Raw genomic sequence first — 24,276 nt, forward strand, 5'->3', positions numbered from 1 at the left:
TACTTTGAGAAAAAAAAAAGTAAAAGAAAAACTGTAATATTTAAAGGGGGGAAGTGACCAAGTAAAGGATACATTTTTAAAAATAGATTCATAAGGGCCAGACGTGGTGGCTCACACCTGTAATCCCAGCACTTTGGGAGCCCGAGGTGGGTGGATCACGAGGTAAAGAGATCGAGACCAGCCTGACCAATATGGTGAAACTCCGTCTCTACTAAAAACATAAAAATTAGCTGGGCATGGTGGCGGGCACCTGTAATCCCAGCTACTCGGGAGGCTGAGGCAGGAGAATTACTTGAACCCAGGAAGCAGAGGTTGCAGAGAGCCAAGATTGCTCCACTATGTTACAGCCTGGGTGACAGAGCGAGACTCTGTCTCAAAAAAAAAAGAGACAAAATGCATAGGACAATTAAGGATATGATTTTATTGAGGCTATTGCAATAGGGAGAGCCATCTAGATGTGAAGATCAAAGTATTGTGGCAAAGTAGCTTTGCCTTAGACCTTTATAGTTAAGAATAGGCAAGTCACAGGTGCACGATGAACAGTTTAGAATAGTTTTGCAATCAGGGGAAGTCTCTGCTAGCTGAACAGAAAATGTTTACTTTTGTCTCTAGCTAGTTTCAGGGGGACAGGAAATTCTAATCTTAATTGCTCATGAAAAAAGGAACATGGAGTTGAAGGGTCTGCATTTGACCTTGTCACAAATACCTGGAAGTCATCTGTGAATCCTATGGAAGGGAGTCTTATCTAAATTAGTGGAGTGAGCAGTGGCTCACACCTGTAATCCCAGTACTTTGGGAGTTCCAAGGTGGGTGGATCACCTGAGGTCAGGAGTTTGAGACCAGCTTGGCCAGCATGGCGAAACCCCATCTCTACGAAAAATACAAAAATTAGCTGGGTGTGGTGGCACACACCTGTAATCTCAGCCACTCAGGAGACTGAGGCAGGAGAATCGCTTGAACCTGGGAAGCAGAGGTTGCAGCCAGCCAAGATCTCTCCACTGCACTCCAGCCTGGGTGACAAGAGTGAAACTCCAACTCAAAAAAAAAAAAAAAAAAAGAGAGAGAGAGAGACCTCCATCTCTACAAAAAACTAAAAAGCCAAGAGTCCCAGCTACTTGGAGGGCTGAGGTGGGAGGCTTACTTGATCCTGGGAGGTAGAGGCTACAGTGGGCTATGAATGTACCACTGCACTCCACCCTGGGCAACAAAGCAAGACCCTGTCTCAGAACAAAAACCAAAACCAAAACCAAACACAGAAGAAAAAGAAATAAGTAATTAATTAATTAATAGGAGGAGCCAGTGGTTCTTATAGGTAAGTGATTTCCAGCAACACAAAAGAATGAGGAGAGTTTGAAAAACAAAAGGTTGGGAAATGTCTTAACTATTGCCGTTTTCCAGGAGCATAGGGCTTAGGTAAAGTTCAACATTGTTAATCTCATGAAAAAAGTATGAAAATTAAACAAACAAAAAAGGGACATGCACACATAGGCTCTGGTTCCCTGCATTGGAGATGACAGAAAGAGCAATCTCTTAAAAGGCATTCCGGCCATTCTCCTGCTGCCCTCCCATTGCTTGCTTGCTTGCTTTATTTATTTATTTATTTATGATGGAGCCTCACTCTGTTGCCCAGTCTGGAGTGTGTGGTGCTATCTTGGCTCACTGCAACCTCCACCTCTTGGGTTCAAGCAATTCTCCTGCCTTGGCTTTCCTGAGTAGCTGGGATTACAGGTGCCCGCCACCATACCCAGCTAATTTTTGTATTTTTAGTAGAGACAGGTTTTTGTCATATTGGCCAGGCTGGTCTCAACTCCTGACTTCAGGTATCTGCCCACCTCAGCCTCCCAAAGTGCTGTGATTACAGATGTGAGCCACTGCACCTGGCCCCCATTGCTTTGAGATAAAGGCCAAAGTCCTTAGCAAGGCGTCCAGGCCCCACGGAACTGGCCCCTGCCTACTTATCCGGCCTCACCTTAGGGCCTTCTTCCCCTCTTTCTGTGCACTCCAGTTTTGCTGCTCTTTCTGGAACACTCCATTCTCTCTCTTGCCTCAGGGCTTTTGCTCAAGTTGTTCTTTCTGCCTCAAAAGCTCTCCAACCCTCCTAACCTCAAACCCCTCCCCAAGGTGGACACCTCAAGCTTGGTTAGTTACCTGTTCCTCATTCTTCAGTCTATATTGTCAGCTGAAGAGTGACAAGGGTCACAAATTTCGAAGGCAGGGTTCTATTTCTTATAGAGGGTTGCAGCCTGCAAGGTGGGCCTTTTTTTTTTTTTTTTTTTTTAATTGTTTTGAGACAGAGTTTCAACTCTGGTCTCGAACTCCTAACCTCAGGTGATCTGCAAGGTGGCCATTCTAACAGGTTGGGAAGCACAGCCTATGACAGAAGATGGGGAAAAGGCGCTTCAAGAATGGGAAGTGTAGAGGCCGGGCGCGGTGGCTCATGGCTGTAATCTCAGCACTTTGGGAGGCTGAGGTGGGTGGATCACGAGATCACGAGATCAAGAGATTGAGACCCTCCTGGCCAACATGGTGAAATCCCGCCTTTACCAAAAATACAAAAATTAGCTGAGCATGATGGCGCATGCCTGTAGTCCCAGCTACTCGGGAGGCTGAGGTAGGAGAATTGCTTGAATCCGGGAGGCGGAGGTTACAGTGAGCTGAGATTGTGCCATTGCACTCCAGCCTGGTGACAGAGCAAGACTCTGTCTTCAGAAAAAAATGGGAAGTGTAAAACAGAAATGTATGCTGAGCTGGTTGACTGAGTATACATATGCAGTAAGCTATAGAAGGAGTCATGAATATTTATGAAAGGAGAAACATGCACATGTGCAATTGAACTTCATGCCTCTTCATGGGTTGCATGTTCCAAAAATTGAGACATTAGTGTGATCTGAAGGAGCTGTTTTCAGCCCTCTGATGTCAAAAGGTGAAGCAGAGGACACAGAGCTCACTGTCCCTCACTGTGCAGCCTCTGTACCCTGCCCAGAAGTGCTCCGTGGTCCGTGACCTCTCAACAGGAAGGAGAGCTGGTCAGTTGCTGTGTGGAAACTGCAAAAGAGAAGGGGAGTCTAGTCACGGCCTCAGATGATTGACTAGAGGTGATAAAGGAATGAATTGTTTGTTTCTTGTTTCCTTTTTTCTGTATTAATATTATTTTTAAATTTTTTCTGTAGAGATGGGATCTCACTATGTTGCCCAGGCTGGTCATGAACTCCTGAGCTCAAGCAATCCTCCCAACTAAGCCTCCTAAAGTGCTGAGATTACAGGTGTGAGCCACCACGCCTGGTCTGTTTCTTGTTCTCTAGAGTTGCTTTCTGCTTATTCCTTAGGAAAGAATTCTGGTTTAGGTCAGTAAGGAAGGGGCCTTCTGAGGCGTGTCTGACCTCCTGTCCTGACATGACTGGGAGCTCAGCATTTAAGTTTTTCTGGAATCCGGTTGGCCAAGAGGGGGCCCATTCAGTTGGTTGGGAGGCTTACGATTTTATTTTTATTTCTCATGATCAAGTTACTTTGTTAAAAAACCCTTGGATATCAAAGTTCTGTTTTCTAGGGTAGCATCAACAGAAATATAACGCATACCAAATGTGTAATAATAAATTTTCCTGTTGGGCACATTTTTTAAAGTAAAGAGAAAAAGTAAAATGGATCTTTTTTTTTGTTTTAACAATTTTTTATTTTATTTTATTTTATTTATTTATTTTTATTTATTTATTTTTTTGACATGGAGTCTCGCTCTGTTGCCCAGGCTGGAGTGCAGTGGCTCTATCTCCGCTCACTGCAAGCTCCGTCTCCTGGGTTCATGCCAGTCTCCTGTCTCAACCTCCTGAGTAGCTGGGACTACAGGTGCCTGCCACCACGCCCGGCTAATTTTTTGTATTTTTTAGTAGAGACGGGTTTTCACCGTGTTAGCCAGGATGATCTTGATCTCCTGACCTCGTGATCCGCCTGCCTCAGCCTCCCAAAGTGCTGGGATTACAGGCGTGAGCCACCGTGCCTGGCCAATATTTTATTTTTAATTGTGGTAAAATACACATAACATAAAAGTTATCATCCTGACCATTTTTAAGTGTACAGTTCAGTAATATTAAGTATATATTTGTGGAATTAAACTCCAGAACATCTTTGACTTGCAGAACAGAAACTCTCTACACATTAAACAAGCCCTGATTCCTCTCTTCCCTATTCCCCCACCACCTGCCTTGCTCCTGGCAACCACCATTCTATTTTCTGTCTCTATAAGTTTGATTATGCTAGGAACCTCTTATAAATGGATTAATACAGTGTTTGTCCTTTTGTGACTGGCTCATTTCACTTAGCATAATGTTCTATCGTATACATATATGTATATATACGTAGCTATTGAGCACTTGAAATATAATATTATTATATACATATATTGTGTTTAAATGTTAAACATATTATTTATGTAGTATAAATATAATATTAAACAATATCTGTAATAATTTTTTTTTTTTGAGATGGAGTCCTGCTCTGTCACCCAGGCTGGAGTGCAGTGGCACCATCTCAGCTCACTGCAACCTCCACCTCCCGGGTTCAAGCGATTCTGTTGCCTCAGTCTCCTGAGTAGCTAGGATTACAGGTGCACACCACCATGCCTGGCTAATTTTTTTGTATTTTCAGTAGAAATGGGGTTTTGCCATGTTGGCCAGGGGGTCTCAAATGCCTGACCTCAGGTGATGCTCCTGCCTTGGCCTCCCAAAGTGCTGGGTTTACAGGCATGAGTCACTGCACCCAGCCTAATAATTTAAATATCTTAAATTTAAATACCTTTAAATATCCTAAATAAATTAAACACTTCATTCCATAAAATAGAGTAAGTGTTCCAATGAGCTGAGCAGAGGAGTTTGGTATCATTGATGGAGAAGGGCTGAAAAAAGCAGAATAAAATAACAAAACGTGGATCGGTCATTTCAAAGTTCTCTGTAAGGCAGGAACAAGGAAACAGAACAATAGAGAAATAAATGATTGTTTCTTTAAATTTCCTTTTCCTTTTTTTTTTATTTAAAAACAATTTTTAGACTTCTACTTTTTATTTTATTTTTCTAGAGAGACAGAGTTTTGCTCTGTTGCTCACGCTAGAGTGCAAGACTGGAGGCAAGACTGGGCTAAAATCTAGCCAGTTCTCTGACCATTTGGCCCAGAAGGAGCATTATTTTAATTTTTTAATTTTAAAAAATTTTTGAGACAGAGTCTTGCTCTGTCACCCAGGCGGGAGTGCAGTGGCGTTATTTCCGCTCACTGCAAACTCCGCCTCCCAGATTCAAGCGATTCTCGTGCTTCAGCCTCCCAAGTAGTTGGGATTACAGGTGTACACCACCATACTTGGCTAATTTTTGTATTTTTAATAGAGACATGTTTTGCCATGTTGGCCAGGCTGGTCTCAAATTCCTGAGCTCAAGCGATCCTCTTGCCTCATCCTCCCAAAGTGTGGGATTGCAAGTGTGGGCCTCCACACCCAGCCATAATTACCTCTTGAAGTCACTTGCTACATAGTCTCTGGACCAACTGATGCCAAGTAGTCACCAAATGCCATATACTGGATGCCATATCCCATACCCTATAGCTCAACAATGTCTAGCTGTTATAGTAGCTAGTCAGGCACCCATGAGAAGACTAGATTGCAGTGGCTGGATCATACGGTAAACTATGATGGAGCCACTGCAATCCAGCCTGGGTGAGATATATATATATATATTACATATATAAAAGATATATGTAATAAAAGATATTTATATGTAATAAAAGATATTTATATGTAATAAAAGATATTTATATATATCTTTTATATATATGTGCTGAGGTTTCCATGCCACCAAACCAAAACTAATTTGTTATCTGACCTTCCCATAAATCAAGAGAGAGATAACAGCCTAACTTCCTGAACAGGTCAGTTTCAATTGGCATGATAATGGATTTCTCTCTTCTTTAATCCTTAACAAAAAAGTAAACTGAAATAACCTGATGTTAACCAATCACTTGGCTGGGCATGGTGGCTCATGCCTGTATCCCAGCACTTTGGAAGGCCAAGGCGGGTAGATCCCTCGTGTCCAGGAGTTTGAGACCAGCCTGGGCAATATGACAAAACTATGTCTCTACAAAAAATACAAAAATTAGCCGGGTGTGGTGGTGCACACTCGTAACTCCAGATACTCATGAAGTTAAGGTGGGAAGATGGCTTGAGCCCAGGTGGTCAAGGCTGCAGTGAGCCGAGATCATGCCACTGGTCACACCCAGTGCCAGGGAAAGGTAGTCTCCCAGCAGATAGAAAAACCCGAAACTGGTGATGAATAGCCTTCAAAGTTGGGTGAGTGGGCTCAAACATGCACACCAACAGGCAAAATGGCAGTGTTTAACTGGTATATGACCTTCTAGGAACATTCAACTGGTAAGGGAAGAAGGCCTCAAGCGAGCATGCATACAACTCCCGTAAACACATTGAGCACGCAGCCCCTCTGAAATGCTGGCAGGCCACTGTACATGCGGACAGCCCACCCCAAAAGAAGAATCAGGAGAGAAGTAATGCAGGACCTCAGAAAAATGTCAACATATAAAACCCCAAGTCAAAGGTCAAACTACACATTTGATCTCAATCATCCGCTTGACCCTCTTCCAAGTGGACTTTCCTTCTTTTCATTCCCACTCTACAGCTTTTTAATAAACTTTCGCTCCTGCTCTAAAACTTGCCTCAGTCTCTCACTCTGCCTTATGCCCCTGGGTGGAATTCTTTCTTCTGATGAGGCAAGAATTGAGGTTGCTGCAGAACCCTACAGATTCACTGATTGATCACTACTAACACAGCCAGTTGCTAACCAATGTCATCTCTGTAAATCAGTGAGAATTTCTGTCGAACAACTTTGCATCAGCCCACTTCTTGCTTTTAAAACCCTGTTCAATAACAAAGGCCAAACAAAGCACTCTCCAAGGCAACTTGGAAGTGTGTCCTGGGCTGCAGTCCTCGAACTCTGCCCAAACCAATTCTCTATATTAATTTTGCCTTAGTTTCTTTCTTTAGGTGGACAGGATGTTCAGAATTAATGGATGTTGAGAATTAATGGATGTTGAGAATTAATGCATAGTTAACCCTTCCTCTCCCTTGATTTATAAGGAAGATAATTACTGTTAAGTAAAAGTTATAGATGAGCCAGTCATGGTGACTCACTCCTGCAATCCCAGCACTTTGGGAGGCTGAGGTGAGAGAATCGCTTGAGCCCGGGAGTTCAAGACTAACCTGGCCAACGTGGCAAAATCCGTCTCTACTAAAAACACAAAAATTAGCCAGGTGTGGTGGTTTACACCTGTAATCCCAGCTACTTGGGTGGCTAATGCATGAGAATCGCTTGAATCTGTGAGGCGGAGATTGCAGTGAGCAGAGATCACGCCACTGCACTCCAGCCTAGGTGATACAGCAAGACTCTGTTTTAAAAAGTAAAAAATTAATTAATTAATTAAAAAAATAAAATTTAAAAATATGCTCCTTCTGGGCCAAATGGTCAGAGTATGGGCTGGATTGTAGCCCTGTCTTGCCTCCTTATGCAGTAAACAGCCTATCCCACCATTTGTAGTGGCCTTGCAGAGTCTCTGGAAGGAGTCTCCTTGACTAAGGTGAACTTTTATTGACCAGATACACTAGGTCATTTCTTATTTTCTGTGGTGAGGTTCCCAAATGCCGGTGGGACCTCGACCCCTGCTGGTGTCCAGGCTTTTGTCACTGTCATGAGAAGGAATTCAAGGACTAGTAAAAAAACAGTGAAAGTACAGAGATTTATTGTGAGAAATACACACTCAAGAAAGGGAGGTGCAGGTGTTCTCAAGACAGAGAGCTGTGGCATCGGGTTTGGGGTTTCCATCTTTATGGGTTTCCTTAACCAAGGGGTGGAATATTCATGAAGATTCCTGGAAAAATGTGAACTCTTGCCGCCCATTTTTACACCAAATATGAGTGTTCCTGGGACTGTCCAGGTGCTGGTGGGTGTGTCATTTAGCATGTTAATGAGTGTATAATGAGGTCCTAGGAGAAACCTAGGTCAAATTCAGCCCCAGGTTGGGGCCAGTCGATCTTAGCCAGCTTGGCCTATACCCTGGTTTTTCAGGGTTTTATCAGCCCCAACTTATGCAGTCATTTCAAAAGTTTCCTTTTGTCAGTCATGTGAATCTGCTGCTTAGAATTTTCCTTTTCTTTTCTTTTTTTTTTTGAGACAGAGTCTCACTCTGTTGCCCAGGCTAGAGTGCAGAGGCACGATCTCGGCTCACTGCAACCTCTGTCTCCCAGGTTCAAGTGATTCTCCTGCCTCACCCCACTAGTAGCTGGGATTACAGGCACGTGCCACCATGCCCAGCTAATTTTTGTATTTTTAGTAGAGACGGGGTTTCGCCATGTTGGCCAGGCTGGTCTCGAACTCCTGACCTCAGTTTATCCACCCTCCTCGGCCTCCCAAAGTGCTGGGATTACAGGCATGAGCCACCGGACCCAGCCTGCCTGGAATTTTCTATTCTTCTGCCACTGCCCTGTATTATTCTTGTGTCAACATGGGGTCCAGATATCTTAAATTCTTGTGAGTAGTGAGTACATTGTAAGCTAGTTACATGTGTTAACTGATTTAATCCTCACAATAATATTATTATACTATTAACTTCATTTTCATTTTTTTTTTTTTTTTTGAGACAGGGTCTCACTTTGTCACCCAGGCTAGAATACAATGGCGTGATCACAGCTCACTACAGCCTTCAACTCCTAGGCTCAAGCAATCCTTCTGCCTCAGCCTCTAGAGTGCCTGGGACCACAGGCATGTGCCACCATGCCTGGCTAATTTTTTGAATTTTTTGTAGAGAAGAGGTCTCACTGTGTTGCCCAGGCTGGTCTTAAACTGCCAGGCTCAAGTTATCCACCCACCTTGGCCGGCTAACTTCATTTTTAACATATGAGGAGTTGAAGTCACAGAGTGGTTCCATTTGTTAAATTACAGGCCTGGGGATTTGAACCCAGGCCACCTGGCTCTCTTAGCCAAGGCAGTGAGAGGCTCTACCTACCTTAGTCTTAGCCGAGCTGGGGTGTATGAAGAACAACCTTGCTGCTTCTCCTTGTTTCCAGCTTGTGTAAGAACAACCAGTCCTCAGAATGGAAACACTCCTCTCTTTGATATGCTAATACATGCCTTGGTCAGGGCAACAAGGCCTGAGATCTACTCTGTTACATGACTGTTTGAATCTACCTTACTGGCTCAAAACTTTCTTTCAGAGAACAATAGCTTCACCCTTAGTTCCTAGTTATTGTGGGACACCTCCCTAGGGTACCCGAGTTCTGTCAACAAACACCCACTCAGATCATTGAAATCCAAACCAGTCTAAAAATTTCAGAGGCGGGATTGTCTCATTTTTTTTCTTTACACAATAAACTTTTGAAATGCTACAAGCAAAAAGAATTCTGGAATTTGTAGATATTTAGATGCTTTGAGGGACTGGGCTGTTAGAGGAACCCTAATGTGAAGGCTTTTGTTAAGTGGAGGACCAGATTTGTAAATCAATCACCCCCAAACCAGATAAAAATAACAGCTTCCATTTCCTGGCTCTTACTACAGACTAGAAATTGCAAGAGCTTTACATCTGTCATCATCTCTCTCTAATAACACCTTTATAGAGGTATAATTCACATACTGTACTTTTAAAGTATGCAATTCAGTGGGGTTTTTGTGTGTGTGTGTGTGTGTGTGTGTGTGTGTGTGTGTGTGTGTGTGTGTGTGTGTTTTGAGGAGTTTCACTCTTGTTGCCCAGGCTGGAGTGCAATGGCATGATTTCAGCTCACCGCAACCTCCGCTTCCCAGGTTAAAGCAATTCTCCTGCCTCAGCCTCCCTAGTAACTGGGATTACAGTCATGCGCCACCACAACCAGCTAATTTTGTATTTTTAGTAGAGACGGGGTTTCTCCATGTTGGTCAGGCTGATCTCAAACTCCCGACCTCAGGTGATCCGCCTGCCTCAGCCTTCCAAAGTGCTGGGATTACAGGTGTGAGCCACTGCGCCCAGCTGGTTTTTTTTTCTGTATATTCACAAGGGTATGAAGCCGTCACCACTAATTCCAGAATGTTTCCATCACCTGAAAAAGAAACCCCATGCAGGTTAGCAGGCACACCCCCATTCCTCAGCCCCTGGTTAACCACTAATCTACTTTCTGCATCTATTTGACTATTCTGGATATTTCATATAAACGGAACTATACAACGTGTAGTCTTTTGTGCCTGGCTTTTTTCATTTAGCATGTTACCAAGTTTCATCCGCGTTGTAGCTTTATTTCCTTTTTATAACCCAATACTATTCTATTGTATGAATAAGCTACATTTTGTTTATCTACTCATCAGTGGATGGACTTTTGGGTTGTTTCCAGTTTGGGGGTACCATCATCTCTTTTAATCTTTATGCCACCTCTAGAAGTGTGTATTGCTGTCCTCCAATGATTGACTAAGTGAACTGTGTTTTCTTTCTTTTGATCTCTTTTCGTTTATACAGATGGGGCCTCCCTGCATTGCCCATGCTGGAATGCAGTGGCCATTTACAGGGGCAATCATAGTGCACTGCAGCTGCTAACTCCTGGTCTCAAGGGATCCTCCTGCTTCAGCCTCCCGAGTAGCTGGGACTACCAGCACGTGCCACCATGCCCAGCTAATTTTTGTATTTCTAGTAGAGACCGGGTTTCACCATGTTGGCCAGGCTGGTCTTGCACTCCTGACTTCATGATCCACCAGCCTCGGCCTCCCAAAGTGCTGGGATTACAGGCGTGAGCCACCATACCCAGCCACTTAAAGTACATTTTAATAAAGAAATACATGCTGGGAGTGGTGGTTCACGCCTGTAATCCCAACACTTTGGAAGGCTGAGGCCGGCGGATCATGAGATCAGGAGTTCAAGACCAGCTTGGCCAAGATGGTGAAACCCCATCTCTACTAAAATTACAAATAAAATTAGCCGGGAGCAGTGGTAGGCACCTGTAATCCTAGCTACTTGGGAGGCTGAGGCAGGAGAATCGCTTGAACCCAGGAGGTGGAGGTTGCAGTGAGCCGAGATTGCACCACTGCACTCCAGCCTGGGCTACAGAGTGAGACTCTATCTCAAAAAAAAAAAAAAAAAAAGGAAAGAAAAGAAAAAGAAATAAGGTACATTTGCGGAAGTATAATGACTAACTCTGTCAGATGTCATCTTATGTGTAAAAGAGGCAAAGGATTAGTGTAATTTATCATTTAAGGAATATAGTAACTCAGGCAGGAGACATGGGGGCCCATGTGCCCTATTCTGTTTTATCTTCAAAACATCTTTCCGGTCCTGTTTCTCACATCAGAACAGAACAGAATTTCTGTACCTTCTTTCCAACCCCACTGCTATGTCAATCAAATGAAAATGTCCTGAGCCATGAATCCAGCTCCTGGAGTGCAGAATCTTTCTATCAAGAAAAATTCTGGCATTATTTTATGTTCTCAGCACTCGCTGGACTCTAAGAGGTCACCCGGTCCTTTCCTCAGCCCACAAGATTCCTGAAGAAGAGCCGTAGCTCAGAGGTTTTACTCTGCAGCCCTGACTGGATTCAAATATCCTGTCTGTGTGTTAACAGGGGCATGACTTTTGGCTCAGAGACTTTGGGACTCTCTGAGCTTCAGTTTGGCCAATATAAAATGGAATTAGTAACAGCGAGGAGTGAGTGAAGCAATGACAAGGGCCTGTCATATTGTAAACTCAAACTCTGGCTTCGTATTTCCCTATTCACGGTGGATGGGGAGATGTCTCCGTGTCAAGTTGACCCCCTCCCCAACTCCGCACACCCTGGCCCTTTTCCCTAATCATCTCCCATCGCCTGCATCCCCCACTATGCTTTCCTGGGTAACTTCTTATTCTTCAGATCTTATTTTATTTTTTAAAAATTAATTTTAATTTTTTTTTTTTTTATGGAGAGTCTTGCTCTGTCGCCCAGGCTGGAGTGTAGTGGTGCGATCTCGGCTTACCACAACCTCAGCTCCCGGGTTCAGGCGATTCTCCTACCTCAGCCTCCTGAGTAACTGGAATTACAGGCGTGCGCCGTCACGCCCGGATTTTCAGTAGATATGAGGTTTCACCATGTTGGTCAGGCTGGTCTCAAATTTCTGACTTCGTGATCCGCTGGCCTCAGCCTTTCAAAGTGCTGGGATTATAGGCGTGAGCCACCGCGACTGGCCTATTTTAATTTTTTAATTTTAATTCTTTTGAGACAGAGTCTTGCTCTGTCACCCTGGCTGCAGTGCAGTGTCATGACCTCGACTCACTGCAGCCTCCACCTCCCGGGTTCAAGTGATTCTCATGCCTCAGCCTACCGACTAACTGCAATTACAGTCGCGTACCACCACTCCCAGCTAATTTTTGTATTTTTAGTAAAGACGGGGTTTCACCACGCCGGCCAGGCTGGTCTCGAACTCCTCACCTGAAGTGATCCGCCCACCTCGGCCTCCCAAAGTGCTGGGATTACAGGTTCGTGAGCCACTGCGCCTGGCCTTCAGATCTTATCTCAAACACCACTTCCTTGGTACAGCATTCAGAGACACCTCCACATCTCTCTCCCGTTACTAAAGTTTCCTTCTTAGGGCACCCTGCATTTTTCCTTCATGACTTTATCACAGTTTGTAATTGTCTACTTATTTTAATTAACCTGTCTGTGTCCATAAACTGTGAGCTCCGCCAGGACCTGCTCTCTGCTATGTCCTCAGTATCAACAGTGGTCTAGGATCACAGCACGCTTTCATCAAATATTTATGGCACAGTCCAGTCCATTCCTGAACTCGGGTTCAGAAAAGGATAGCGACATGTCCAAAATCACACAGGTAAGCGGCAGACTTGATCCCAAGTCTCCTAACTGGCAACCCAAGACTCTATCCCCGGAACTGGCAAGAATCTTTCTGGGCCGGGCGCGGTGGCTCAAGCCTGTAATCCCAGCACTTTGGGAGGCCGAGATGGGCGGATCACGAGGTCAGGAGATCGAGACCATCCTGGCTAACACGGTGAAACCCCGTCTCTACTAAAAAATACAAAAAACTAGCCGGGCGAGGTGGCGGGCGCCTGTAGTCCCAGCTACTCGGAGGCTGAGGCAGGAGAATGGCATAAACCCGGGAGGCGGAGCTTGCAGTGAGCTGAGAACCGGCCACTGCACTCCAGCCTGGGCGACAGAGCAAGACTCCGTCTCAAAAAAAAAAAAAAAAAAAAAGAATCTTTCTAAACTACCCCCCGATAAAATTTTGAGCGCCAAAGAAAGTCCCAGAAAGGGAGGGAGTGAGCAGTGTGGAGAGTAGGAGGAAAGTGATTTGACTTGGCCCCTTCTCTCTTAACGTTAATGTGAGCATACTGCAAACTGAGGGACTATAGCAATAACGACGTGGCAAGGCGGCTACACTGAGTGAACCAATGACCCCGCAGCCATCAAAAGACGCCCGAGAGGGGAGAGGGGAGAGGGGAGGAGAGTGGAGACCCTGCGCAGGCGCAGTCGAGGCCGCTCCGCTCCTGTCTCCTCCGCCCCGCCCTATCTATTCCTAATCACAGAAGTCCAAGAGCGGTCAGCTGATGCTACGCTGCGCGGTCACGTGACAACGGGGGAGGGGCGAAGCGCAGGCGCGAGGAGCAGGCGCAGATGGTAAGCGGCTGTGTCAGCTGACCCAAGGGGCCTTCGAGGTGCTTTAGGCGGCTTGCCTTGGTCTCAGAATCGCTGCCGCCATGGCTAGTCAGTCGCAGGGGATTCAGCAGCTGCTGCAGGCCGAGAAGCGGGCAGCCGAGAAGGTGTCCGAGGCCCGTAAAAGTGAGTTTCAGGGTAGGGCTGCCCAGCGTGGCGCGAGTCGAAGGAAGACCGCTGGGCCGCAGGTGGTGGGTAGATTAGGCCCGAAAAACTGCGGGGTGCGGCCTTGGGTATAGTCGCGGAAGGTTGTGTGTTTCGAAGCTCTGAGGAGCTGAGGCTCTGGAAGGCTTGCGAATCGCCTGGAAGCCACGATGTGAGATGGTAAATCGGGCGTGGAAACAGTAGTGGGTTACCGTCCTTGGGGCCTGGAGGCTTGTGAAGTGGGCTCTCCAAACGGAGCTCTTTGTTCTTCCCCTTTCCCACTTAACTGCTCTGGGGTGGTCAGTTTCGGTGAATGGAGCCAGCATCCACACGGTGGCTTGGTCTAGACACCTGGAGTCCTACTTGCCTCTTCTCCCTCCCTCGTTTGCCACCTTTATTTAGTCAGTCGCCAAGGCTTGAGTGTCTTTCACTTTTTCCCCCATGTCTACTACCAGCGTCTTAGTCCAGGACACCATTTTCTCTAAAGGTACTGTAACTGTCTAAATCGTTGATTGGGGTGTGTGTGGGGGTGGGGGGTGGGGGGAGGTGTCTCTGTTTCTGTGTAATATGTGGCAAGCGCAGTGCCCAGTGCATCAGTTGTCTCCCCTAACGTGGCGTTCAGTGTCGCAGTGAAGGAAGCAGGTGTTGGATTGCTTAATTAATTGCAGGAGAGATGAGGGCTGGAGTGGAGAAATGTAAAGAATTTAAACAGGTGAGTTTAATCTAGACTGGGGAGTGGAGGAACCCTTTCTAGTCCCCTCCAGTCAATCCATTCTGTCTGCAGTCAGTCGTCCTTCTAAAATGCAAAGATGTGACTTCCTGCTGGCAAGGAACAAAATAAATAAATAAATGCAGATATGATTTTCCTACCGCCTTTGCAGTCAGACGTTTAGTGCCTGCAGAACAAAGCTCAGATTCCTTAATGAAGTTGGGGAGGCTCCTGTGGGTCAGGCTTGGTCCTTTCCTCCAGCCATACTGAATCATTGTGGTCCCTTAGAAGCACCATGATTTCTTTCATCTGCAGGTCTTTGCACACGCTGTTTCCTCTGATGGGAGAAACCTTTTCCAATTCTCCTCTCCTTTGTTCTCTGCCCCCTAGTCTTCCATCAGATCTGAAAATTTAGGAAGCACTTCTTTGGGGAAGCCTTTCCTGACTCATGCTTCTCACCCGGATTAGGCTTGGAGTCCCTCCCAAGTGCTGATTTCTGCCACTGCCGTGCGATAACCTGTTTGTTTATATGGCTCAGTCACTCGACTAAGCTTCTGGAGAACAGAAACTATGTCTCATTTAACTTTATGTATCCAGTTTCCCATCTGGTGAGAAAGATGCTTCTTTCCCTATTTTACAGATGGTAAAAATGAGGCTCAGAAATGATTTGTCCATTCCCTGGGAAGCAACATAGTTGGGACTCAGGAGCCTCTTTTTCCATGTAAGGCTAAGATACTGATCTTAGTAATTCCTTGGTGTTTCTCCTAGTATAGGAGTTATTCTATCTGACATCCAACTAGATTGCAAGCATGTCTCTTCTACTTGTGCAATTAGGGGTTGTGTGGTACTTGGAAAGCTTTCTTTGAGGGTGTTCGGAATGGGAGGAAGCCTTTTGTTCTTGCTCCGGTGACTGGAAAGTTCTTTGTTCTTCCCAGAATATTTCCAGTCATGCTCCTGATAGAGTATTTCCAGAATGACTTCTCAGAGTTTGTGTTCTGATGGCTCATCAGTAACAGACGTTGTATCTGTCGGAGGGATAGGAGAATAGATTGCGGAAGTACAGAAAAAAATGCTTGGAATATTGTAAAAATAATTCTGAGTACCCTGGTCAGGTAGGATTTATGTTTTATACCTTTATCCTGTCAAGCCTGGTGCAGGGTTTTGTATATCTCAGGTAGCTGTGAATTTAAAAGTATTAGTTTGGCTGGGCGTGGTGGCTCACACCTGTAATCCCAGCACTTTGGGAGACTTATGCGGGTGTATCACCTGAGGTCGAGAGTTTGTGACCAGCCTGGGCAATATGGAGAAACTCCGTGTCTACTAAAAATACAAAAATTAGCTGGGCGTGGTGGTGTGCGCGTTTGCGCATGTAGTCCCAGCTACTTGGGAGGCTGAGACAGGAGAAATGCTTGAACCCAGGAGGCAGAAGTTGCAGTGAGCTGAGATCATGCCACTGTACTCCACCCTGGGGAACAGAGGGAGACGCCATGTCCCCCCTCCCCCCCCAAAAAGTATTAGTTTACGGCTAACATACGTCTCAAATTTTTTTTTTTTTTTTTAAGAAAATCTCACTCTGTCACTCAGGCTGGAGTGCAGTGTCACCATCTTGGCTCACTCCAACCTCCACCTCCCGAGATCAAGAGATTTTGTGCCTCAGGTTCCCAAGTAGCTGGGATTACAGGTGCCCGCCACCATGCCTATCTCTACTAAAATACAAAAACATATAAATTAATCAGTACATAAATAAATACAAAATAAATTTTTATATTTTAGTAGAGACAGGGTTTTACCATGTTGGCCGGGTTCTTCTCAAACTCTCGGCCTCCCAAAGTGCTGGGATTACAGATATGAGTCGCTGCGCCTGAATTGATAATAGTTAGGAACAGAGGTATTCGGAAGAACTGCAGTTTGAAAAATTGCCTTTCTTGATTTATAATTATGGTTGACTTGCCCAGTTAAGAGTTGGGACGAGGCAGTATGTAAAATGGTCCCATCCAATTTTTTAATGAAATCATTGCGTTGGACCTTAAATTTATTTATTTATTTATTTTTATTTTTTTGAGATGGAATCTCGCTCTGTCGCCCCCAGGCTGGAGGGCAGTGGTGTCAGCTGACTGCAACCTCTGCCTCCTGGGTTCAAGTGGTTCTTCTGCCTCAGGCTCCCGAGTAGCTGGGACTACAGGCGCTCGCCACCACGCCTAGCTAGTTTTTGTGTTTTTAGTAGAGACGGGGTTTCACCATATTGGCCAGACTGGTCTCGAACTCCTGACCTTGTGATCTGCCCATCTTGGCCTCCTGAAGTGCTGGGATTACAGGCGTGAGCCAACACTCCTGGCCTGGACCTTAAAATTTTAAAAAAGTTTGTGTTAATGGCATATTTCACTGGAGTGAAACAAAACACTGGCTCCCATATGTAAGGCCTAAGAAAAACAAGATTTAAGAGAAATACAATTTTCTGTTTAAATATTTTTGATTTTTAGAGGCCCCTATCAAAATTGAATGTTGAAGATGTTTGCCAAAGGCAGTAAATTTTATTATCTTGAGTTATAAATGCAGGGAGCCATGGGAGTTGGGAGTGATGTCTTGTGGAGCTACTGCATAATGTTTGGGCCATAAGTGTTTTTTGTAGAGTGTTGGTTTCGAAAATATCTTTAGCTTTGAAATATAGCCCATTATAGCTGATGGGAGGATAGCATGTGAAGGATTGGGGTACAGGTGGCCGAAGCAGACAGTAATAGGCCAGAAATAATACTGGAGTGAACGTGGACTTGCAGAAATAGTCCTTGGAGTGCTTAGAGAGAGACCTGTTAATTGTTTCAGACTAGCATCAGGGAATGTTGATGTCATGGGTCACTTCATTACAGGTCCAAAGTTCTGTTCTTAATCAGGAGGTGGAAGGTTAAGTTATTTTCATTTATCCACACGGGCTCTAGACAGTTGATATACAATGATATATAACAAAGCTTAATTTTAGATGCAGGATGTCTTTTCCTCTGAATTAAATAAATAGGTTGGTTGATGGTCTAGAACCCCTCTTTTTTTTTTTTTTTTTTTTTTTTTTTTGGGTGAGTGGAGACTCAAAGCAGAGGGTATATGTTGGCTGTCCTTGTGGTCTGTTTTCATGTAGGCTCTGACCAAACCTAGAGATTTTTTCCAGCTGTATGTTAAGCCACTCACTTCTAGAAACCAAAATACCTGTGTCTCCTCTCAGCTGCTTGTGCAGTCTGGCCGTACAGTGTTCCTCATTCAGCATTCCTTCGCAAGTCACCACTATCATGACTTCCTTGTGACAGGCACTGCTTTTAGTTTCCAATGTTATATCATCTGGTTCATTAGTTACATTATAGTTTGATGTCCTTGGGAGCTTATTAGGCTTCTTGCTAAGCATCTAAGTAGGGTTGCAGCTTTAATCAGCAGCATACTTATGTGTTTACTTCTGGAAAAGAGTTCCCTAGGTGGTTAATGTTACTCATTCTATGTTCGTTCTTAATAGTTGAGATTGAGAGAATATTCTGACACATTCTACAATGTTTTTAATGGGCTGTAGTTATAGAAGGTATTCATTTTTGTCTTGTCACTTGCTGGTTAAGTACAGCCTATAGGAGGGAGGAAACTGTACTGTTTGTTAGCTCTGCATTCCCTCTTTCCCATGCACATCTCTTCAGACCGTGTCATAATTTATTCTTGGTTTATTGTTATAATATACCATCTGAGTCTCTGCTTGCTTTTCTACTTTTAACCGTTTCCTGATGTAGCTCTCTCCTTTGAAAACAGGAAAGAACCGGAGGCTGAAGCAGGCCAAAGAAGAAGCTCAGGCCGAAATTGAACAGTACCGCCTGCAGAGGGAGAAAGAATTCAAGGCCAAGGAAGCTGCGGTGGGGCACCATTTGTTTTTGTTACTGCTTTCGTCTCCTAATCCCCCGTCCCACTAAGGCTTTCAAAATAGCCAGCATAGCTCAGAGATCCTGGTTGAATTTTGAAAATGTGGTAGTCGTGTGTTTTATTGACTGCTTAGGCATCTGTCTCTTAGGATGATCAGTTTTTCCACTCATATTGAGTCCTAATTTTCATTTATTTACTCATTTAACACATATCTGTTAAGCAGTTAACATGCGTCAGGTACCGTGCTAGATGCTAGGAATCAGCTGTGACCAGGAAGAGACATGGTCCCTTCCCTCATGGAGTGTAGCTTACCATCTGGTGGCCAGGGAGACTCAGTAATACAGTGCAAATCATGCAGAGCTACAACTGAAAAGTGCTGTGACGGTAGTAAACAAATCAAATGGAGCACCACTTTAGTATAGTATATATAGTACAGACATTTACCAGTGATACAGGCTATACTATGGTGCATACAATAATAGTACAAAAACAGAGAGTACAGAGGAGGCAGGGACAATTGTGGAAAGGGGAAAGGACAGGAGGGCTTCACAGAAAAGGAACTCTCAGGACTCTTGGGTGCAGGTAACAAAATATAATTAAAACTGATTCTAAATGGAATGTAATGGCCTATATAATTAAAAACCCAAGAGCTTAAATAATATGCTCAGGACTTTCTCTCACCTCTGTGTTTGGCTTTGTGTCATTCTCAAGTTCTACATTGTGGCCTCTAGTAGTTCCAGCATACACAAATTCCAGGCCCAAGTCCAGTGATTAAAGGCACATACCTCTCTCCTCTCTCCTTGCATTAAGTAGCAAAAATTTTGATCAATTTTTAATTGTTTCTTTTTAAGAGACAGAGTCACACTCTGTCATTCAGGCTGTAGTGCAGTGGTGTGATCGTAGCTCATGGTAGCCTGGAGCTCCTAGGCTTAAGCCATCCTCCCCTGTCCAGCCTTCTGAGTAGCTGGGACTATAGGCATGGTCCATCATGTTCAGCTAATTTTTTTTGTTTTTGTAGAGATAGGGTCTTGCTGTGTTGCCTTGACTGGTCTCGAACTCCTGGCCTCAAGTGATCCTCACATCTCGACCTCCCAAGCTGAATCATCTTTGTTCTTGGCAATTACAGTGCCATTAAAACTTGGCTGGGCACAGTGACTCACACCTGTAATCCCAACACTTTGGGAGGCTGAGGTGGGAGGATTGTTTGAAGCCACAAGTTCAAAACCCACCTGGGCAATAAACCAGACCGTGTCTCTACAAAAAAAAAAAACAAGATAAATACAAATAAAACTTAACATGTTTCTTTGATTCTTGTACTGGGGCTGATAGGTGCTGTAAATTGTCAGATTGCTCATAAAACAATGTAGAAATACCCTTGTGTGTCAGGGCAGCCATCATCTTATCTTCTTTTTTTTTTTTTTTGAGATGGAGTTTTGCTCTTGTTGCTCAGGCTGGAGTACAATGGCATGATCTTGGCTCACTACAACCTCTGCCTCCTGGATTCCAATGATTCTCCCGCCTCAGCCTCCCAAGTAACTGAAATTGCAGGCATGTGCATCTGGCTAAGTTTATATTTTTAGTAGAGACGGGGTTTCTCCTTGTTGGTCAGGCTTGTCTCGAACGCCCGACCTCAGGTGATCCGCCTGCCCCGGCCTCCCAAAGTGCTGGAATGACAGGAGTGAGCCACCACGCCCAGCACTTTTTTTTTCCCAAGATGGAGTCTTACTCTGTCACCCAGGCTGGAATGCAGTGGCGTCATCTCGGTTCACTACAACCTCCACCTCCCAGGTTCAAATGATTTTCCTGCCTCAGCCTCCCAAGTAGCTGAGACTACAGGCGTGCACTAACATGCCCGGCTAAGTTTTGTATTTTTAGATGAGATGGGGTTTCATTATGTTGGCCAGGTTGGTCTTGAACTCCTGACCTTGTGATTCATGTGCCTCGGCCTCCCAAAGTGCTAGGATTACAGGCGTGAGCCACCACACCTGGCCCATCTTCATATTTTTACATTCTTTTTTCTTTATTGTGGCACAGGCTTAGGAGGTCCCAATGACATATGCCCTCATATTCTTACATTCTCTGCTGTAGTTGATTATAGAGATGGTACTGGTATTGCACTGTAAAGCACAAGCTCTGATTCCTTTTTTTCTTTTCTTTTTTTTTGAGACAAGAGTTTCACTCTTGTTGCCCAGGCTGGAGTGCAATGGTGTGATCTTGGCTTACTGCAACCCCCACCTCCCAAGTTCAAGTGATTCTCCTGCCTCAGCCTCCCGAGTAGGATTACAGGCGCCCACCACCACACCCGGCAATTTTTTTTTTTTTTTGGTCTTTTTAGTAGAGACAGGGTTTCACCATGTTGGCAGGCTGGTCTCGAACTCCTGACTTCAGGCGATCCACCTGCCTCAGCCTCCCAAAGTGCTAGGATTAGTGGTATGAGCTACCAAGCTCAGCCAAGCTCTGAATCTTTCTAGCAGTGTTCCATTTGTCACCTCTTTAGTTTTGGAGACAACTTAGCAGAGCCTGGCATATGGCTTATATTCAAGAAACAGGTAATGGGGTTCTGAACATAAAAGTATAAGTTAGCAACTGAGCTGTTATGAAATGCCCCGGGATATTCCTGTAATATGAACAGTTATAGTGTAGTATGAAGAGCCCTAAGGGCACAGTGGCTCCTGCCTGTAATCCTAGCACTTTGGGAGGCCAGGGTGGGTGGATCGTTTGAGCCCAGGAGTTCAAGACCTGCGTGGGCAACATGGTGAAACCCTGCCTCTACAAAAAATACAAAAATTAGCCAGGCATGGTGGTGCGTACCTGTAGTTCCAGCTACTCAGGAGGCTCAGGTTGGAGGATGGCTTGAGCCCAGGAGGTAGAGATTGCAGTGAGCCGAGATCATGCCACTGCACTCCAGCCTAGGCAACAGAGTGAGACTCCATCTCTTAAAAGGAGAAAATGGAGTGATAAAGTCAGGCACAGTGGTGCACACCTGTGGTCCCAGCTCTGCAGGAGGATCTCTTGAGCTTGGAGTCTGAGGCCATCCTGGGCAACATAGTGAAATCCCATCTTTTTGGGGAAAAAAAATGGAGTGATAGCCTCCTTATAGGTCGTTGTGAGGAATAGGTAATGTGAGAGAATCTTTTGCAAATTAATGTTAAACAAATATGAAGGGATGTTGTTATTAGCATATGTATATGTATAGTGTGGCAAGAACAGATTAGGTGAGTAAAAAGGGTCTGACACAAAAGTTACGTCTTCCAAAACCTTATAGGTTAAGTTCTAGTAAAGAAGGCACAGCAGTTAACAAAAAGCTGGCTGTATTGTGAAGACCATAGAAGGTAAAAGAAAATTCATGTGTGTGAAATTGCTAAGAGAAACTAAAGAGATAAGATGTTTACGATAAAAATTCAGGTAATAAAAAGGAGCAGGCCAAGGTGGGTGGATCACGAGGTCAGGAGATCGAGACCATCCTGGCTAACATGGTGAAACCCTGTCTCTACTAAAAATACAAAAAAAAATTAGCTGGGTGTGGTGGCAGGTGCCTGTAGTCCCAGCTACTCAGGAGGCTGAGGCAGGAGAATGGCGTGAATCCGGGAGGCGGAGCTTGCAGTGAGCCAAGATCGCGCCACTGCACTCCAGCGTGGGCAACAGACCGAGACTCTGTCTCAAAAAAAAAATAAAAGGGGTGTGGTGGTGGGGGCAGCAATGAGAAATTAGTTTTCCTCTCTTTCAGATCTGCAGTACTCCTCAGAGCCAGTCACTGTTAACAGGTTTCTTTTTTAAATTCTTATAGAATATTTATATTTGCAAGAACAGATGTGACACACTATTGAATCCACTGTTGAACTTAAGAACTAAAACACCAATAATGGTGAAACTCCTTGTATATTACTCCTAAATTGTATCTTCCTTGTGTTTATTATTATTACTTGTTTTGTTTGGAGATGGGGTCTTCTTGCAATTTTGCTCAGGTAGGGCTCCAACTCACCATCCTCCTGCTTCAGTGTCTTGAATAGCTGAGACTACAGGCATGCACCACCATGTCTGGCTTGTGTTTATTATTACTGAGGAATTTTTAAAAACCACGTATCTCCCCACATTTAAAACCACAGATACAAAAACATACCACATTGATACTGTTGTATATCTTGCTTATATTTTACAGTTCATTGCAATTCCTGAATAGTTCTCTTGTATAGAAGCAAACTGAGTTTTTAGGTTGATTCCTGTCTTTGGTTAAGGCTATATAGCAGACTCTTAGAGGAGAGATGTGAATACATGTCTTTGGAATAATTTCCTAGCAGTGGAAATGCTGCGCAGTTTACTTTTGGTAGATGTGGCTCCCGTTGACTCGGGGAATACCTCACATGTGCTTCAGCCACAAGGTCTCATTCTGAGTATACTGATTGGTGAGCCTGGGTTTCTCCAAAAGTCAGCAAGTAGCTTACGAGAGGTACCTGACCAACCAGAGCATTGTTCTCATAATGCCTCTGTTACATCGCTCCCCATCTCCAGGCACTGGGATCCCATGGCAGTTGCAGCACTGAAGTGGAGAAGGAGACCCAGGAGAAGATGACCATCCTCCAGACCTACTTCCGGCAGAACAGGGATGAAGTCTTGGATAACCTCTTGGCTTTTGTCTGTGACATTCGGCCAGAAATCCATGAAAACTACCGCATAAATGGATAGAAGAAGAGAGAAGCACCTGTTCTGTGGAGTGGCATTTTAGATGCCCTCATGAATATGAAGCTTTAGCACAGCTCTAGTTATATTCTTATGAAATGGCATTAAATTATTTCCATATATTATATAGTAGGTCCTTCCACTTTTTGGGCAGTAGCAAATCTAGCTTTTTTGTACAGACTTACAAATTATCTAAAGATTTCATCTTTTTACCTCATATTTCTTAGGAATTTAATGGGTATATGTTGTCTTTTTGGCAAGGTATATATGCTCAAGCAACATGTATATCACTGTTGACTTTTTCTTTCTTAGATCTAGTTTTAAAAAAAAACACCACATAACTATTCTTTGAAGAAAGGAAGGGATTAAATATTTTTTTTCCCTAACACTTTCTTGAAGGTCAGGGGCTTTATCTATGAAAAAGTAGTAAATAGTTCTTTGTAACCTGTGTGAAGCAGCAGCCTGCCTTAATGTAGTCCATTGTTGCTAATGGTTAGAACAGTGAATACTAGTGGAATTATTTGGGCTGCTTTTAGTTTCTCTTAATCAAAATTACTAGATGATAGAATTCAAGAACTTGTTACATGTTATTACTTGGTGTATCAGTAATCATTTAAAAGTAAAGACTCTGTCATGCATTTTTCTCCCGTTCATTTTTTTCCTTGTCTTCATGATGACCAATGGTTCATCATTTTTGATAATGCATAATGCACTTTGACCCAGATGGTCTGCAGAATTTCACTTAGGACATTAGCGCACAAACAGCACACATATCACATACCCATTTATATACATAATTTGAAAATGTTTGTGATACATGCATCATGTGATTTTACCCAACAAATGTTTTGGAAAACAGCAAGCAACTAGTGTGTAGTTTCTTTTCTCTAGAGAGCCTTGGCCTGGGGCAAGTTATTGAGCATATTTCCTTTCTGGTGGGCTAGATGACGTGCATTATACCTGCAATACCTTCACACTAGCCCTTACAAGTTGTTTTTTTTTTTTGAGACGGAGTCTCGCTCTGTTGCCCAGGCTGGAGTGCAGTGGAGCAGTCTCGGCTCACTGCAAGCTCCGCCTCCGGGGTTCATGCCATTCTCCTGCCTCAGCCTCCCAAGTAGCTGGGACTACAGGCGGCTACCACCTCACCCGGGTAATTTTTTGTATTTTTAGTAGA

General features: G+C 44.3%; 1 protein-coding gene across 1 annotated transcript; it reads left to right on the plus strand.

Annotated features, from left to right (window-relative positions):
* Positions 1–13,596: 13,596 nt before the first annotated feature.
* Positions 13,597–23,745, plus strand: ATP6V1G1 (ATPase H+ transporting V1 subunit G1). Its single transcript, XM_010370495.1, has 3 exons — positions 13,597–13,816; positions 18,318–18,418; positions 22,935–23,745. Exons 1-3 carry the CDS (start codon positions 13,735–13,737, stop codon positions 23,106–23,108), a joined length of 357 nt encoding a protein of 118 aa, XP_010368797.1. The 5' UTR covers positions 13,597–13,734; the 3' UTR covers positions 23,109–23,745.
* The last annotated feature ends 531 nt before the right edge of the window (positions 23,746–24,276 follow it).

Source organism: Rhinopithecus roxellana, chromosome 16 (genome assembly GCF_007565055.1).
Source record: "Rhinopithecus roxellana isolate Shanxi Qingling chromosome 16, ASM756505v1, whole genome shotgun sequence".
In the NCBI taxonomy this organism is placed as follows: domain Eukaryota; kingdom Metazoa; phylum Chordata; class Mammalia; order Primates; family Cercopithecidae; genus Rhinopithecus; species Rhinopithecus roxellana.

What these genes read in the sequence shown, in the direction of transcription:
- ATP6V1G1 (XM_010370495.1), top strand. Translation starts at nt 13,735, where the DNA reads ATGGCTAGTCAGTCGCAGGGGATTCAGCAGCTGCTGCAGGCCGAGAAG. An exon ending in GGTGTCCGAGGCCCGTAAAA is followed by an intron (nt 13,817 to 18,317) that starts GTGAGTTTCAGG and finishes CTTTGAAAACAG; the next exon opens with GAAAGAACCGGAGGCTGAAG. An exon ending in TCAAGGCCAAGGAAGCTGCG is followed by an intron (nt 18,419 to 22,934) that starts GTGGGGCACCAT and finishes CCCCATCTCCAG; the next exon opens with GCACTGGGATCCCATGGCAG.